Source organism: Gopherus evgoodei, chromosome 7, assembly GCF_007399415.2.
Source record: "Gopherus evgoodei ecotype Sinaloan lineage chromosome 7, rGopEvg1_v1.p, whole genome shotgun sequence".
NCBI classification, from domain to species: Eukaryota; Metazoa; Chordata; order Testudines; family Testudinidae; genus Gopherus; species Gopherus evgoodei.
In genome coordinates, this window is record NC_044328.1 from 10957983 (window position 1) to 10976357 (window position 18375).

Genomic DNA, 18375 nt, shown 5'->3' on the forward strand with positions numbered 1-18375 from the left:
ACCAGGCAGGCATGTCACGGTCATAGGATGATCGAGATCTGGATGGTATAGCAGTCATGGGTGTTCTGACAATGGAAGAGTGGTGAGGGGAGAATATCCCTTCAGCCTCGTCACCCTCATCACTGGAGAATCACAGTGGAATTGGAGATAGGTGCTGATGTGGAACTGATGGTCTCGGGGAAGTGTCGGTACCAAAGAGAGGAGACAGTGGAGTGGATGAGACAAGCAAATCCCTATGATATAGAAAATGGCGTGGCACTGATGGTGTGGGTGCCGTGAGAAATGTTGTTATCTGCACCATCAGTATGGAGGGCTGCGTGGGTGCCAGTTACGCTGATGTTGGCACTGTGGTTCTGGAGGTTTTAGGTTGCAGCGCCGAGGCTGGAGCAGTCACCAGTGCCGTCTCCGTCAGAGGCGCTGACGGTGCTGTGGTGGAGGCTGACAGCTTGGAGCCATTAGCCTCGGTACCAGGGCGGACGGTGCTGACAGAAGCCATCTTGCTAACGGTGCTAGAAGTGCTGTCAACACTGATGAGAGTGATCTCATTGGTGACCGTTTTATACTGGTCTGCACTCTATGAGACAATGTAGAAAGTGTTTTTTTTGCTGGTCCCGTCTATTTTGGGGACCTAGGTAGTGAAGGAGCCAGTGAGCCAGGGAGCTGTTGTCCTGGGTCAGAGGCCAGTCTCAAGAACTTCTCCATGAGTTTCAGCCTCAGGTCTCTGTCTCTTCGTGCCCTGGCTTTAAGTTTGCTGCAATGGGCACACTTCCAGGGAACATGAGATTCACCCAGACAGCGGACACATTGTCTCTATGTTGCCTCTCTACATGAGGTACACCGTTTGAAACCCGGTGAGCCTGGCATAACAGTGGCTAGTATCTAACTATGGGTTGAAAGAAAAAAAAATTGGGGGGGAAGTGAGAGGGGGTGGGCGTGAAGGGGAATAAAGAAAAATGAAACGTGGTACTAAAATACCAATGGTATAAACTGGCTAACACTAAATAACTATTTACTACTCTGATTAAAAACCAGATATGAACAGGACTGCAGAGTTCTGTCTCAGGTCGGAGGAGTTCGGGTCGTGCACACAACACTTCAACAGACAACAGCATGTGAGGCAGGCACTGTGCATGCACGACCCATACGGGCACTGCTGTAAAACTCTCCGAGCGAAGGCACTGGGACGCACCTACACTTGGAGTAGGGCACCCATAGGGACACCTCTCGAAGAAGAATTTTGTTACTTGGTAAAGAAATTTTAGAAGACACCTTAGATTAGTAAAACTGAAGGAATTTCAGTTTACACGTCTCCACTTATTTGCTTTGGCAGTGAGAACAGACTAGGCAATTGCACTAGTAATGTTTGAACTGTAGGCACTGCAGGGAGCAGTAGAACAACATTAGCAGGTTGTTCAGACTTACAGTATCAATGCAAGTATAAGACAATTGTTTGAGATGTGCCAAAATTATCCACTGTCATTGTAAACAGGTTGTTGACTTGTTTTGTAAAAAGGTAACAATTTTATCTATAGCAATTTTCCCAGGCATTATACTCCAAAATGCTAACAGGCTAACTGATTACATAAGGAAAAAAAAAACTGCAATTTTATTGTCACTGCATACTATCTATGCAAATTGCACAATGTCTCCAAATACTCTCAGTAAAGCTCCTTAGAAATCAATGGTGCCTCTCTCTCACTTCAGCGCAATTATTTATTACTTGATAGTTTATTGGTCATACAGCACCTTTCTGTGGTAAATTCTTCATGAAAGGTGTAGAAATTTCAGGATATTTATATTGTGAAATGGGAGGGGTAAGGAGACTGGTAGAATTTGAAAGGATGCTTATAATAAATTTAAATAAATAAGCAAGCAGTAGGTGAGGCAGTTTGCAGACAAGTATGAAGACCAGGTTATTCCATGAAGTCTAAATATATGTATAAAGTTTAGTAATTTATTAGCCTGCAGCTGTATCAGCCTGGGGGAGGAAAAGGAAAAGGAAAACATTCTACAATGGGTCACATCAGACATTACACTCAAAAATGATCCTGAAATTTGAGACAAAACCAGAACTTGGCTTGGTCTTTTAGAGTGCCGAGAACACACAGTGGAAAGAGCACAATATCTATAGTACACCTCTACCCCGATACAACGCGAGCCAATATAACATGAATTCGGATATAATACGGTAAAGCAGTGCTCGGGGGGGGGGTTGCGCACTCCGGCAGTTCAATGCAAGTTCAATATAATGCTGTTTCATCTATAAGGTGGTAAGATTTTTTGGGTCCCAAGGACAGCGTTATATCGGGGTAGAGGTGTATCTAGGATTACCTAATAAAGGTGGGTCTGCTGGACAGACTAGGATCTGAACTGGGGCCTGATTCTGATCTCATTTAAACTGGTATAACTTCATTAACTTCAATGGAGTCACTCCTGATTTACACTAGTGAAAGTAACATCAGAAGTTTCCCCATGTCTTAAGAGTTTATGTAATTTTCTTACCTTGGTGGCTGCTTTGACCATCTCCAATTGGCCTTTGTGGATCTGAATGTTCCAAAAGAAGCTGTTAAATAATTTCAGTAATACCCAACCAGTCAACCTAAGGGTGAAAAATATTAAACTCAAGAGAAGTTTAAGTTTCATTCAAAGTGGCCTTCCTGTTGTATTGCTTTTATAACCAATACTGTCACACAGAAATGTAGAGTTTGCAAAACCAGCTGGTCAGTGGAGCTGTTGTGGGCATAATCAGGGAGAATTCCTTCCTAACATCTCTAGTGATCAGCTTGCACACTGAAGCATGAAATTTGATCATTCCTACCTTAAGATTCATAACTGAAGAACAATATCGTTAAATGGACTATTGACCGTAAGTTACTGCAGCAAGATGCTTAAGCTGATTTAGGGAAAACAACAGATGGTACCTTTGGGCAAACAGCAAGCAGCTTAATTCAGGAAAAAAAAAGTATATTTATTTAATTTTATCATACTATTTGCAACTTGGAAAGCCCACAGATTCTTCGTGTTCAAATATGAGAGTATGATTACGCTTCATTTTTAAGGCTAAAACCTAACCCTCGTGTTTTGGGGTGGGATTAGGGGCAGCATTAAAATAGGAATATTTAGGCAGGAAGTGACTGCTGTGCTCATGTAAAAGGGCAAAGACTGGGGATCCTTCCCCTGATGCCTGGCAAGCATAACCATAGTTTGGTGAACTATTTTTTATTACCTGATCAAAGCAGGTGAGATGTTTGCTACCATTTCTTGGAGAATCCTCCTAGCTTTTTTCTTCACTTTGCTGATGGCCTTGAGATCCATCTGAGTACCTGCAGCGCTTAATACAGAAGCCTCCTCTACAATGGCTTTCTGCACTCTGGTGTTAAAAATAAAACACAAGACAGTTCTGTAACAAATAAGTTCAGCTTATTGATGGTTGCTAGAAGGAATGAACTAGGGCAATTCTATGGTACAACTATCGCAGTAAGTTGGAAGATGAAAGAAAATGTACATCAACATGCTTTGTGTTTCATTTCCATAAACTGAACTTCAATGGTCATCTAAGTATTTGATTAAACTATTTAGAAAATGGAATGGGCCAATCCACAGGTAAACTGGTATCAGCTGGTCAATGATTTGCAGAAACATATTAAAAGTTATAAATACAGAGACAAATATCACTGGCTATCAAAGTTAACCCTTGACAGAGTATTAAAGGGCTGGCCTTTAATAAGTTTCTCCATTCTAATAACACATCTATAGAATATAAAATTTTAAAAGCAAGGGTCTGAGAGCTCTCAGATCAATGGCTGATCAAAGCATTCCTTAAATTTGTGCAAGTATTCCTGGATATTATGAAAGTCGGCTCAGAAAATGAGTGAATTAGGAATTCAACTATAAACACTAGTTCAAAAAGCTACTACAGAATGAGAGCATAGACTATAGATCTACCTCTTGAAAGGAGTAAGGCCTATTATGATTGTCTATTGCTTTGCGCAGAGATTATTTTTTTTTAAATAAATTTTTTTTTAAATAAATAGAAAGATGATGTTTCTATTTTTCTTTTTTACTGCTTTAGCAAACTCCACTTATCTTAACTGAAAGATTTATGCAGGTAATAGTTTCTATAGCATGTGCCATGTTAGGTTCCCAAAGCGCTTCACAAATATTAACCAAACTTCACAAAATCAGTGAAATAGGTACACTTTAATGGAGGGAAATGAAGCAAGAAATAAAGAACTAAGTGAGCTTCTATACTTGTCCAAGATCACACAGCAAATCTGTGGCAACAGAACGCTAATCACCCAACAAACTGTCTTGTACTTAAAATATATTTCTCAGGTACAGCCCAAACCTGGAAAGTGCTGAGCACTCCCACTGATTTCGGGGGGAGTAAAACATGCTAAGTTTTTTGCAGAATTGGACTGAAAGAGTGTATGTGCTGCAGAGTTTCTTTTGCTTCTTTTTAATCCAGTTATAGTACTAGAGGGGAACAAATCCTGAGTTAACAATTAGCTTGATATTTCATTTGGAGTATATTATCGGAGACCAAAGAGAATTCTCTTAAATATCCTTCCCAAAATATAGAACAAATTCCATGAAAGAAGTTCTTGGGGATTAGAATACAACGAATGCTTCCCCTTTTACAAGCCTTCATTCCAGTTACACTAAGAATATCTGACACATTATGAACTTTGATCTAGATTGCTCCAGACCGTTATGTGAAATGCCACCTTCCTATTATTTTTAAAATTTTCAACTTATGATCATCTCAGTTGATCATTCATTATTAGCTGGAAAGCTATAGATAGGGCCCTACCAATTTCATGGCTGTAAAAAACGCACCACAGACCATGAAATAAGCCCTTTCCCGTGAAATCCGATCTCCTCCTGATGCTAGGATCCCACAGCCAACAAGATTCCTAGCTCTGGCTGGGCTGGGGAGGGACAGGACTTGGCCATCTCCTGCACAGCTGCTCTGGGGGTCCTAGCATCAGACCCACCTCAGGTGCCTCTCCCTGCTGCAGGACTCTCTGGGACAGAGTTGGGTCCAATCTTCCCTGTGCTGCTGGGAGCGCCCCAGCAGGGGACTCCTAGCTGCTAGTCCGGGCAGGGCTGGGGCAGGACAGCACTTGTTCTTCCCCTACACAACTGTTCTTGGGTATCTCTCCCAGCTGCAGAGAGCTCCACACCCCCTCTACCCCACTTGCTTCCTGTCCCCCTCCCTTTGCAGCTGCAAATCACACACACGGCTAAACTCACTGATTGGAAGAAATGGACATTGGGGAAGTTTTGTATAGTAATCTCAATTGACTGCCTATAAAAAGCCATGTGCAATTACTGTAATCAACTGTCCAAAGAAAAACAAAAACCTCAAAAGTGATTACTGCAGCAAATCCTGTGAAAGGATTTGGAAGTCAAATTTTACATGCTGATGGTGACAAACTATTTTGTACAAGCTGCAATGTTTCGTTGGATCACACACGCTAGGCAATGGTTCAGCACCACCAGACTTGGAAACCCATCAAAGCAGAAAGAGGGCTGCAGATAGTGCATTGCTGGTAAACAAAAAGTTAACAAAACAGAAAACACATTTCTTCTCTTTTTAAGAAGGTGACAGAGAACTCCAAGACCTGACTTTTAGGTAGAATGGAACTTGTGGATGCATTTGCAAGTGCTAATATGCCACTGGATAAACATGATCACTCAAAACTGCATGTGTTCGTTCAACTGAATGTACAAATGCCAGTTGCTTACAAAGTGCAAATAAGCTATGACAGGACTACCATCCAAAGGTTTTTGCTCCACATTTTGAGGAGATAAAATCTCAGATTAACTCATGAGAGTCTTTTGCACTTATTTTGGATGAATCCATAGATGAGCAAGACAACTAGGTACTGCATGTTTGGTTTGATTTTATTTCTGACAAGGCCAAAGATATACTGACAGGAAAGCTAACAACAATGCTTGCCGACTGCATGTATTTGGATGCTTTGAACTACACTAGTTTCCCAAGCGATAATTAAAACTGTCTTAAAATACTTTGTCAAAGTTTACACTGTATCTGTTTTCTTTCTCTCTCTCTCTCTCTATCTATATACATATACACACACACACACACACACACGGAGATATACCTATCTCATAGAACTGGAAGGGACCCCAAAAGGTCATTGAGTCCAACCCCCTACCTTCACTAGCAGGACGAAGTACTGATTCTGCCCCAGATGCCTAAGTGGCCCCCTCAAGGACTGAACTCACAACCCTGGGTTTAGCAGACCAACGCTCAAACCACTGAGCTATCTCTACCCCTAATGCAACTTACATGATGAAATCTTTCAAATTAGTTCTCCAAGGTCTAATGCCAAATGCTGCCCATATTAAATGTAATGCACATATAATTTCTCTTGTCCAGGAGCTGCAAGTTTGGTAAAGCTGAGAAACTGGTCAGCTACATTAAAAAGATTTTCAAAAGAGCTGACACTGACACCGAAAATACAGGTTTTAACAGAACTGTCAGCCCTTCTAAATGATGCTCAGCTGAATGAGGAAGTTCAGTTCGTTGCCAAGAATGCCATAGGACTCATGAACTTAATCACTTGGTTTGAATATCAACATGTCACAATCCACCAAGTAATGGATGTACTGTTCTGGGCTAAAGCACGGGCAAAAGAAAATTATTCGGACAATGCTGAGTTAAATGCCAGTGCTCAGTAGGTGTTTTCTTGCATGGCAAAGCAGCTCAGACAATAACTACTGCTATGGGGAAGAGTCAAGTGATGCAGCAAAAATGGCTTAAAAGTTTCAACAACCTGCAGCAGAGTTCCTAAAAGCAGTGTATATTTTTGACCATGCACAAACACACCTGTTGTTGGTGGATTTAACCTTGCTTAATGCAATCCCTGGCTTTGATAAGAATTGTAAGCTGGAGATGCCTGCTCACAAAACTACTGTGAAAGACCTGGACTGTAGTTTGCCTGTGCTACAGTTTTGGAACTCAGTAGAAGGCAGAATCCCCCATCTTGCAAGGCAGGCTCGGCACTGTCTGACAATTCCAACAAACTCCAGGGATGCAGAGTGAGCAGTGCAGGTAGGTGTTCAGCACAGAGACAGGGAATGAAGAAAGACACAGTTGCTGGATGCTCCGTGATGACATTCAATAAATGACATTTGAAACCAGAACACGTGTGTGTGTGTGTGTGTATGTGTGGTGTGTGTGAGAGAGAGAGGGAGAGAGAGAGAGATCTTAAGGCTGTGGTTCTCAAGTTTGAGGCTACCAGTTGAGATCACTACCATACTAAAGTATCTCAGATGCCCGTATCTACCAATCAGGAAGCTGAGTCCTGAGTGTTATTTGCTGCTGTAAAGTGTCAAATCAATAAATCCTGTCAAGTTCATGTGTCCTTTATTTTACTGAAACAAGCTAATAATTGCATCTGCAAGGGGGGTGGGGTCAGCCTGTACAGGAATCCCTTCCTCTATGGAGCAATGCGGGCAAGAAGTGAAAGGGGGTGTTGCAGAGCTTTCTGCAGGCAGGAGAGGTACCAAGAACAGCCCTGCAGAGGAAGAGCAAGTCTTAGTAGCTAGGAGCCCCTGGCTACGCCACTCCCAGCAGCATGGGAGAGATCAGACCCACCTCCACCTCTGGGAACCTTCTGCGGCTACAGGAAGCTCCGCAGTTGCTGCCTTCAGAGTCCAGCTCGGAAGACAGCACAGAAGTGAGGGTGGCAATCCCATGAACCCCCTACAACAGGTTTGTGACACAAACCCCAATCCCCTTTTGGGTCCAGACCCCCACGGTTACAACACCGTGAAATTAAAGATTTAAACATCTGAAAATGTCAAATTTACCAATTTTCAAATCCTATGGCCATGAAATTGACCATAATGGACTGTGAATTTGGTAGGGCCCTAGTTATATAGATCTACTATGAACCTGGTACCAAAAGCAGCAAAGGGCTCCATAATAGTTTATTATACTCAGGGCTTGTCCACACGGGATGTTAATGTGAACCTATAGCACACCAGCTTGCTATGCACTCATGTTCCATGCAGACAAGCCCTTAATATTAAGTTTATTGTATCTGTACCAGCAGTCACTCCAAAGATATAGAGGCTGAAATGTAAAAACCCCACCCTCCCATACTATTCTATATAAAAGTTACCTGGCTTAAATTTGAGGAATGGGCTGTAATACAGATACTGTTCCTTCTATTATTCTAAATATTCTAGCTTTCTGAATTTGCTGAGTTGTCATTCTGTCACAATCTTTGATTAAAGGTAATATGCATGAAACTGGAAATAGACACAAAAACACAATGTTGGCTTATTTAGCACATCTTACTTGCTGCTGTTCAACACATTTTCTGTCACATTGCTGGCAAACATGCTCTTATGCACATCTCGTTCTTGCACAAAAAAAACATAACAGAGCCGTCTTGCCAGCCACCCTCTGTACCTACAACATAAGAAAGTTAATCATCAAAATGGGTCCCCAAAACATTGTCAACTTGTAAAAGAATAATTTTATTGTCAAACATTCATACATCCAATAAAATGTTACAAAAGTAGGTAAAATTCTTTGAACAGCTACCAAATAGCTTCTGTATTTTCTAATACATCAGAAAATTAACAGTGTTAGGGACAAAATATATACATATTACAAGCTACGTGGGATGAAACCCAAACCAAAGCAACAAACTTATGGAACGTTGGAATCACAACATATTCGCACAATCATAAAAAATTTGCTACAGAAGAACATATCTGCTGGTATTCTCCTTGGTTACATCTCAGAACTTACATATATTTCGGCTGTCTGCCCAATTCACACAGAGCCAAGTTTTAAACAAATCAGTGACCTTGCTGTGAGCAGCACAAATCCAACTAACATTTGTCAGCTTTTTATAAAAAGATCCAGGCTGAGATTTTTCAAAGCTGCCTGAGTCAGGTGTCAATCTTCAACTGGAATTCAACAGAATTTGGGCACTTAACTCCCATAAGTGCCTTTGAAAATCCTAGCCGGAATTGTCCAAGCGATAACAACACAACACACAATTTGGATATATCCAAATTGCAGCTGAAGATGTGACTCCAGCACAGGTAGGCCTGCTCCATTACAGGCCCACCAAAGAGTCTTGGTATGAATTCAGACTGCAGGTCCGCACCAGGGTCCATGGTGCTGCAACCTCACCACTACCATTATCACACTAGCTAGAGTAAAACTAGCACAGATATGTCTATCCATCCTGCAATTAAACCTTCACATGTGTAGACAAACCTTCTGTTTTTCTTTTCTGCTCTCAAAAATTTTCAAAGACCTCTTCTTACATTTTATGCACCTTGGCCCTGATCCTGTCAAAACTTATACACATGATAATTACATGCACTGGCAGTTCCAACAAGTACTCATTTGGGCTCCTCACACATGCAAGCATTTGCAGGATAGTCATTATTTTAGCCCTTCTGATCCTCTCCTCTCCTTCTCCATGCTCCTAATTCCTTTCCCTTCAAACAGATCAAAAAATCTCTCCTCCCTAGAACAGCTACCATATATTAACACTACATGCAAATAACCCCCAAGTGCTGAGAATCCACAGTTCCTATCATCAGCAGCTGCTCAGCACTTTTGCATATCAGGCTCCAGGTAGCTCAAGTTTGGCACCAAAAAAATTGAGAAACACACAGTTAGCGGACAATTAAGTAGATTGCCCAGCAACACATAAGCAGAAGAAGGGACAGAATCCAGTCTCTAAGCCCTCGTCCAGACTAACCCGCGGCATCGGCGGGTTAAAATCGATTGCTCGGGGATCGATATATCGCGTCTAGTCTGGACGCGATGTATCGATCCCCGAGCGCGCTTACATCGATTCCGGAACTCCATCAACCCGAACGGAGTTCCGGAATCGACACGGAGACCCGCAGACATCGATGCAGCGCCGTCCAGACGGGTGAGTACCTCGATTTTAGAAATTCGACTTCAGCTACGTTATTCCCGTAGCTGAAGTTGCGTATCTAAAATCGATTTTAATATCTAGTCTGGACGTGGCCTAAGGCAGCATTCCACTTTCTTAACCACAAAATCATCCTCTCTTCCTGAAATTCCAACTCATTCAGCCTGATCTTGGAGGCTGGGATCTTCCAAGCAGCCACATTCACTACACAGCCCTCATCCACTCCATGGACACCTTCTCTCCTCTGAAGTGAATGAGACAAGGATCCTGCATTCATATAATTAAAGACTGTATCATATTAATGAGATATAAGAGGCAGAATTAAAGTTCATGGGCAACCTAACCTAGCATTCCCTAACTCAGAAGCAATCATCTTTACAACTTAATAATGTTCTTTCACACAGACATGGATGTAATGTCCTAAAAGTGGGGGTCTGATTTTCGTTGTTGTGGGTTTTCTTAAATAAAGTAAAATAGTAAAAACAAATTAAATTATGTGCAGCTGTAATAATTCTATCCCTTCATGCATTGTCGGCAGGATATGAAGCTTACACCTTCAGCAGTGCAGCACAACTTGAGCTACAAGAGTGATTGAACTAGGTGGCAGCAGGAGAAGGCTGTTATCCTGGTGGACAAGGGGCAGGGTCAAGGGGATCCTAACCTCTCTCTCTTCCCCGGGGGAACTCCTTCCCAATAAGGTGCCCCCAAAAAAGAGGGAGGATGTGAGCACAGGGGCTACGTGCTCGGCTATGAGGGGGAGGGTTGTTGGCAGGGTCCAACCCAGTCTTCTGACTATCTACAAGAAAGGCTGACTGCTCCTGCGGTTGCCAGCGCATAGTGTTTCTGGTGCTCTGGCACCACCGAGACAGAGGCCACAAATTAGACCATTCATGTTCATTTTTTAAAATTTGCCATCGTACCCAAATTTAGCTGTAGAATAGAAATGGTGATTTTCACAAGCTTCTCACAGTCAAACCTGAATGGAATTTCATGGGATAAAGAAAAGGCACTTCTCTGACCAAAGGGTTTTCCTCTAGCAAATTTCAAAATCCTGTTCCAAAGTATATCGCTGTGGTCCAGCTTCCAAAAACAGATTTCAAGAATGTTTTATAAAGAAAAGTGTCAGGCAACCTAAAGACAGAGGTCCCTGCCACCTCCTCCTATAATATTTAACAAAGTATTTTGTTTTGTTTTAATGTACATGCAATGCAAACAGGCATATAACAGCAAAGAATCCTGTGGCACCTTATAGACTAACAGATGTTTTGGAGCATGAGCTTTCGTGGGTGGAAATTTCCAGGGGCAGGTATATATATGCAGGCAAGCTAGAGATAATGAGGTAGTTCAATCAGGGAGGATGAGGCCCTGTTCTAGCAGCTGAGGTGTAAAAACCAAGGGAGGAGAAACTGGTTTTGTAATTGGCAAGCCATTCAAAGTCTTTGTTTAATCCTGAGCTGATGGTGTCAAATTTGCAGATGAACTGAAGCTCAGCAGTTTCTCTTTGATATATATATATAGACATATAACAATTATAGGAATTTGCAAACAGTTATTTTGGAGATAAAAGCCTTGCTAAACTGTGGACAAGGAAGAAAAGAAAATAGGTTAAAGGGTTTTTTTATATCTTTTAAAGCACTTTTTCTCAGTTGTTTGGTAACCCCATTTTCATTGCTTTTCCTTTTTAAAAAAAAAATTCCGAGGGATTTTTAAATTCATTTTAGACTTGGCAAGATGGACAATTGACTGGTCAAATAATGTCAGCTGACCACATATTTCACCATAATCAAATATTGTCAAATATTCCACCAAGAAAGCCCTGATCAGCAGCCTACATTTCTGATTGCATCATGGTGCCATTCTGTAATTTCATAGAACTTCATTTCATTGAGTTATTTTTACTCAGAAAAATATGAAACACAAGTAACTTTCTTTAAAAAAATTAGGCACAGAGTGTGTGGGTATATATCTAATGCTAAGCCTACTGTAGACCATAAAGTCTTACTCTTTTGTCTTACTGTTCTAATAAATTAGCACTTTAAAATATTTGACCATTTTTTACCTTAGTTGACAATATTTGACCAGTCAATTGACCAATTATTTTTGGACCAGTCATATGCCCAATCCTAATTAATTTTAAGGGGAAAGTTGAGAAGGGAAATTTGTTGCTATCAAACAGCTTAGTAATTGCGAGTATGTCAACAGATCAGAACAGAAATATTACAAAAGCCTGTCAAATATTGGCACATTCGCTATGAGGCTTAGAAATAAATAATCATGCAAATCTCTACTCTCTAAATGGGCAGTAATGGCTAACAGACAGTAGAGGAATACATAGGGATAAACTGTATATTATGTAAATTAGATACCTGCAACCAATTAGAGTATGTCACGGACTCACAGATTGTGCCCACTCTTGGCCCTGTGCGGTCCGTGGGGGAGTGCCCCTTTTAGTGAGACAGCCCTTCTCAGGGGTCCACTCTCTCTTGGGGTCAGGCCCCTCCACCTCCTGGAGCTGCACCTCTCTGAGCCTTAGCACGTCTGTCTCTGCCGTGGGCCCCCGCCAAGAGTCCATGCACTCTGGACCCTCTGGGCCTCTTCACCCCCCAAGGGGCTGATGCAACCCTGTTCTCTAGACCGGAGTGACTCTCAGCCAGCATAAAACAGGAGGGTTTATTGAGAGTTGAACACAGCACAGGAAACTCTCAGGGCCTCAGGCCTGGCCTCTCACAATAACAGTACATCCCAGTCTCCCTGCATCCAGGTGGGCTCTGCCTGCTTCCCCTCGCCAGCCCCAAGCCCCCTTGCTTCCCAGCTGGGCCTCTGATATCCCTGGCCTCAAGCCCCGCCTCTGTCCATTGTCTTCTCTCCAAGTAAACAGGGTCATAAACAGGAAGGCCTGAGTCCCCTCTCCTCTCAGCTCTCCTCTGGCTGGAACCGGCTGGTCAGGTCACCGGGGTCCTCTCTCTGCAGCCCATTGTCCTCCCACTGGCCAAAACCGGTTGTCTCCCCTGGGCTGGGGTCCAGAGTCCCTCTCCGGTCCTCTGTAACAACAAACTCCCTCTCCCCTCACCTCGTTAAACCAGTAACACCCAGGGACATTGAGTCCCACCCCCTGTGCATGCAAACCCTGAAAAAGACAGAAAACCCCAAGAAAACCCCCCCACTTCATCACAGAGCACAAGGATTTTCTGTGGGAAAAACTGTAGTGAGGAATCAGTAACTGTCTGGCATCCTTCGAATCAGATTGGCTGAGATTTCCATTTCAAGAGAATACTAAATTCAAGGGAAATGCTACACTGTCAAAAAGAAGAGGGGCTGAAATAAAATGATAAAGGAATAAGTTGTTACTGGATGGTATTCATTCAAGAGTTTCAAAGGAACTTAAAGTGGCAGGCTGAACTACAAACATTCATTAAAATCAGTAAATACAGTCACTGTTCACTAGCAGTTAGAAAAATCAATATTTTGATTCTGAAAATGAGCAAATGTGGTATGAAAGTTAGAGAGATAAAATATGGGACCTCAAAAAAATCATTTACATGTTCACAACTACACTGTGAGTTAAACACGTTTTGTTGTTTACGGAAAAATGGTTCAATGAATCAATTGGTTTTACATTCCTGTATTACAGAACCCTGAGCTATCAAGACCACTTTAAATGGAATTTCAGATTTTTTCAGTTTTCTAGACCACTGATTACACACACAAAATAATCAATTATATCAATAGACAATAGTCTCCAATATTAACCTCCAGGCCTTCCCTCTCTCTCAAGCACAACACAACACTGTCTTTCTTTCACTTCAGACATTTTGGCTCGCTTCCTCATCTACTAGCCTGTCCCTGTTTGTTCTGAATCTACAATGAATACTACAGAATCTTAATTATGATATCAGGAAAATCAACTTTGCAGGCAGGCAGGCCACAGAAACATTTTCGTTTACTTCAAAATAAGAGTATCATTCCATTTTTATAGTTTTGTCTTAGGATAACAAAAATGCATTATCCAGTTAAATACCAGAAACACGTGTATCAAAGAGATATACTTTGTTATCATGGTAGGACAGGCTCAACCTATAACTGCTATTATCCTATGTATATTAACAGTGGCCAAAGTGTAGGCTGTGGGCAAAATTGTTTGGCAAATCCAACAATGCAGCATTCAGTCACACAGTCAACCCAAGGATGCAACAGCCACTTTCACCTTTAATCTATTGCTGCTCTCATCTTTAATACAGGGATGCATGCCCAGCCATTCGGATCAATATCTGTGGGGCATGCACACTACGGGTATGGCTACATTTGGAATTTCAAAGCGCTCCCCCGGCAGCGCTGCGGGAGCGCTGCTGCGGCAGCGCTTTGAAGTGTGAGTGTAGTCGGAGCGGCAGCGCTGGGAGAGAACTCTCCCAGCGCTGCATGTAAACCACATCCCTTACGGGTGTAGCGTGCAGCGCTGGGAGCTGTGCTCCCAGCGCTGCCGCCCTGATTACACTGACGCTTTACAGCGCTGTATCTTGCAGCGCTCAGGGGGGTGTTTTTTCACACCCCTGAGCGCGAAAGTTGCAGCGCTGTAAAGTGTGAGTGTAGCCATGGCCTGTGACTCACACCCCAATGCCTTAAGGTCAAAGGAGACTGAAATCTGCCTTACTTTATGCAAACTAGGGGCCATCTTCACACTCCTTGTATGCAGCCAATGTAGATAGACAACTTTGGGACTGCTCTGAAGTATACAACCAGTTTACACACACAGTCTGTAGTTAACAGCCTGCCAAGAGAGACTACAGGTTTTATTGTTGCTATAAATTCACAGAGATTCAAGCATACCAAGAAAGCATTCTATGCCTCAGGAGGAGGTTAAATCTTTCCTGGTGATTTCTCTGCCAAGAGATCCACTAAGTTAGAAAGACAAAGAAAATGTAATTAATTATGCTGGAAATAGTTTAACTTACCTTGTGTGTGTTTCATTGATATAGATGACATTGCGCAGGCCCAAAGAAGGGATACTAGCATTGAAAAGTTTATCCTACCAAAACAAAGGGAGAGAAAAGAAATAATTGGAAGGCTTCTTTCTTACATAAGAATGGTCATTCCTTCACATTAACAATAATGTAAATTGTTTTTCCCTCTTCAAATATGAAGATAAAGTGCCAGAGGTGTTATGTGACTTGTTCTTGACTACAGAATAAATCAGTACTAAAGCTGGGATTTAAACTCCGGAGGCCCTATCTCCCAGACCTTTGCCCAGGCCACATTCGGTTCATCCACGATACTTTACTGCACCTAGAAAACTCAACAGTGCCTCCCCCTTGGAAGTGGATGAGGATCAGGAAATGTAATGAGCATGGGTATAAGTAACCCTCACTTTTTACTGAAAAAACACTGTGGTAACACTGAAAATCAGTGAAAACCACAGAAAAACAAAAGAAAGGTTAGTTTAACCCAAACTGGTTTAACTAGTCTAATCTCTTAAATGGGGAAGCAATGGGTGATATAGAATACCAGAAAATAGGAGTTAACAGAAGCAAAAGTGTTCTTTTGTCACTGAAGTCAACAAATACTTATTAAAGACAAATATAAGTTACTGGCCTCACTATAGGGATAGCTGGATAAAATTTAACGATCTTTGATATAGAGGAGGTCAGACTAGAATCAGATAATCTAATGGTCCCTTCTGGCCTTAAATACTGTGAATCTATGAAATATAATCAAATAAAGATAGAGTACATATCTGACAAGTAAAAATGTGCCATTTCACACAATCACACCTTCAAAGGAAGCTCATTCACTATATTTAAAAAGTCTGGCTGAACACTTTAAAATCATCTTGCAGACCATCTGTTACTTGAGCATCTTGATACTGCTCCCAATTGACAAAACATCACAAAAACTACTCTAACTGGCACTTCTTGTTGCCATGGTTAAGCAGACAAGCCAAGAATTGTCTGGGTCTGAAAACACCACTGTCTTCTCAAACCTGGATGTGGTTCCTTCATGTCAATGGAGAAGCATATTGGAGAATACAAGAAGCTTTCAAGATCAATGGCCAAACTGTAATCATTCTATGGATACAGAGGAGACATTAAAATTTCATTTTTGGAGATTACTATCTTTCATGAGTATTAAATTTACATCAACAACATATATTTTAAATAATCTTGCACAGCAAATGAGTTTTTCACCAAACTCTCAAACAGAAGTTAGTGCAGGGAATTCTGCCCTGGAAGTCAGACAAGACATCACAAAAGGTCTTTTTCATCTCCAAATGTTATGATAATGTTTTGGGAAAGGTAATCTTCACTATCAAGCAGACAAAAGAAGTAACCATCAGCCTGCCTGTACAGATTAACAACACTGTGACCTTAATTTTGAAAGTGGGGAAACTATTGAAATGCCATACATTGTAATCATGTTTCTAGTTCTTATTGTCAAACATAATCCAGTTCATAATCTTCTTACCCGGCTTTGAGGAGTACACATGTGGCAACAGCGCCCCACAAATGGCCTTTTTCTGCTCAGTAGTGTCTCCTTCCATTTTAAAGTCGCAGATCGGAAGACAGTAGGCCTCGAATTGCACTCTCCCTAGGAAAACGACACCACACCTCAGTGTGAAGACGCACAAAAAAATGACACAATTATCCACTATTGAGAATTTAAAGATTTTAAGGCTACCACCAGGCACCACTTATTTTTTTTAAACCTCAGGCCAATAGAAGTGTTTCCATAATTGTTTCTAAAATTCCAACTAATACAAACAAAAAATCCTATATTCTGCTGCAATGTTTACATCCCTAACACGGCATTATGGCATTGATGCTTGCAAAGCTGAAAATGAAACTGACATTAAGCTAACTAGAAACAGATGAGAAATTAACCAGTGTATTTTCATGTTCAGAAATGAGAGAAGTGTAAAAAGTTAACAAAGTATAGTGAACAGTAAATCAGATTTCATTTTAATAATTTAGCGATGTTCATAAGGTAAGCAAGGAAATTTGAATTTTAATTACTTGCCGGACAATGTCCTTGTAAAATTGTAAGATGACTGACTATATAAGAACTTCAACTCTACAGTCCTTATAGGTTATGTTTCAACAACCACACGCAAAGTAATATGCAAAAATAATTACTGTACTAAAGACTACTTCCTCATGCTGATTTTTAAAGATTCCCAAGTACAGGAAATCAATAACAAGAAAGCTGTAATTTTCTTTTTTATGATTAATTAGAAAAACAATACCATGGCATTCTTAACTACAGTAGCGACATGGTTAAACATGCATAATTCCCACTGAAATCAATGGGAATATTACTTGCCTGAGGGTGCTGGCTCAGGACCATTGTACTCAATGAAATTACAAAATCATCTGATATAACATTGATATAAAGGGCAGCCATATAACCCAAAACAGAAAAAACAAAATAAGCCCAAATATGTTAAAAATGACACATAAAAGGGGAGCAAAGCAGACTGCAGCCAGTACCTTCAAAGTGACATAAATGTTAGAAATCCTCAAGATTGGTTATCATACACTCAGCTAGAAAACCACATCATTCAAAAACAACCAGAAAGTCAAAAGCAAGGCAGAAGTTCATATTAAAAATTGAAATGTTCAACAGGTAATAGCATGAATTGACTAATGTTCCTATCCTAAAGAAATTTTTTCAGAAACGAAATAAGCATCAAAATGTCCCTTCACCAATCCCATCTATTACCAATACCATCACCAAACTGTCACCATCCAAGCTCAAAACGTTGATGTCAAAACCCTCACATTTAGGCCCTTGCTAAATGTTACTACTTTCTCTACCAAATTCCCTTCCTTTCCATCTTGTGCATTATCCCCATTATCATGATCTTGTCTCAACTGTTGCATCCTGCCCCCTACCCCCATCCTCTCTCTCAATTCTGACCATTTTCCAACTCTTCTTCCGTATCAAGTTCCAAGTTCAAACTCATCTTTAGAGAACTGCAAAATTCCACCCTGCCTACATTGCTACATCATGTTCTCCTACACCCATATTGCTCCTTATGCTCCTCCCAACTTACTCTGTTCGCTGCCCACTTTGTATATTCCAAATCCTGAATCCTTTTCCACAACATCCTGTACAACTGCAATAGCTTCCCTATTAATGTTCACCAAGCTCCCTCCAGCTCTTCTAAGAAACCATTTCAAGCGCTATATCAAATTATTAATAAATATACCAGGAGGCTCTAAGGACATTAACACCATTTCTTTCTACGCCTGACAAAATGAAGGCGTTCTACTGCCTAGCAATACCGGTCTCTGCCACAGCATTATACTCTTGGTTCATCACCAACGTCTGAGCCAAGTACTGGAAGAAAGTGTGTAATGTACATAGGAGATAAAATTCTCACGAAAAGAAAAGAAAAGAAAAGAAAAGAAAAGAAAAAGAAAAGAAAAGAAAAGAA

The 18375-nt window shown here is 41.2% G+C and overlaps 1 protein-coding gene across 5 annotated transcripts in view; it reads right to left on the reverse strand.

The window, feature by feature from the left end:
• GPAM (glycerol-3-phosphate acyltransferase, mitochondrial) overlaps positions 1 to 18375 on the reverse strand; it is a 49276-nt gene that overhangs the window by 28057 nt on the left and 2844 nt on the right. For 3 of the 5 annotated variants that reach the window (XM_030569199.1, XM_030569201.1, XM_030569198.1), the window contains exons 3-7: positions 16404 to 16526; positions 14897 to 14970; positions 8339 to 8452; positions 3227 to 3370; positions 2503 to 2599 (exon numbers count right to left, since the gene is read on the reverse strand). In XM_030569199.1, the coding sequence (XP_030425059.1) occupies positions 2503 to 2599; positions 3227 to 3370; positions 8339 to 8452; positions 14897 to 14970; positions 16404 to 16526 (552 nt within the window). Of the gene's footprint in view, positions 1 to 2502; positions 2600 to 3226; positions 3371 to 8159; positions 8290 to 8338; positions 8453 to 14896; positions 14971 to 16403; positions 16527 to 18375 lie in introns of those variants that run through there. The other 2 variants (XM_030569202.1, XM_030569203.1) reach the window with 2 other exon arrangements.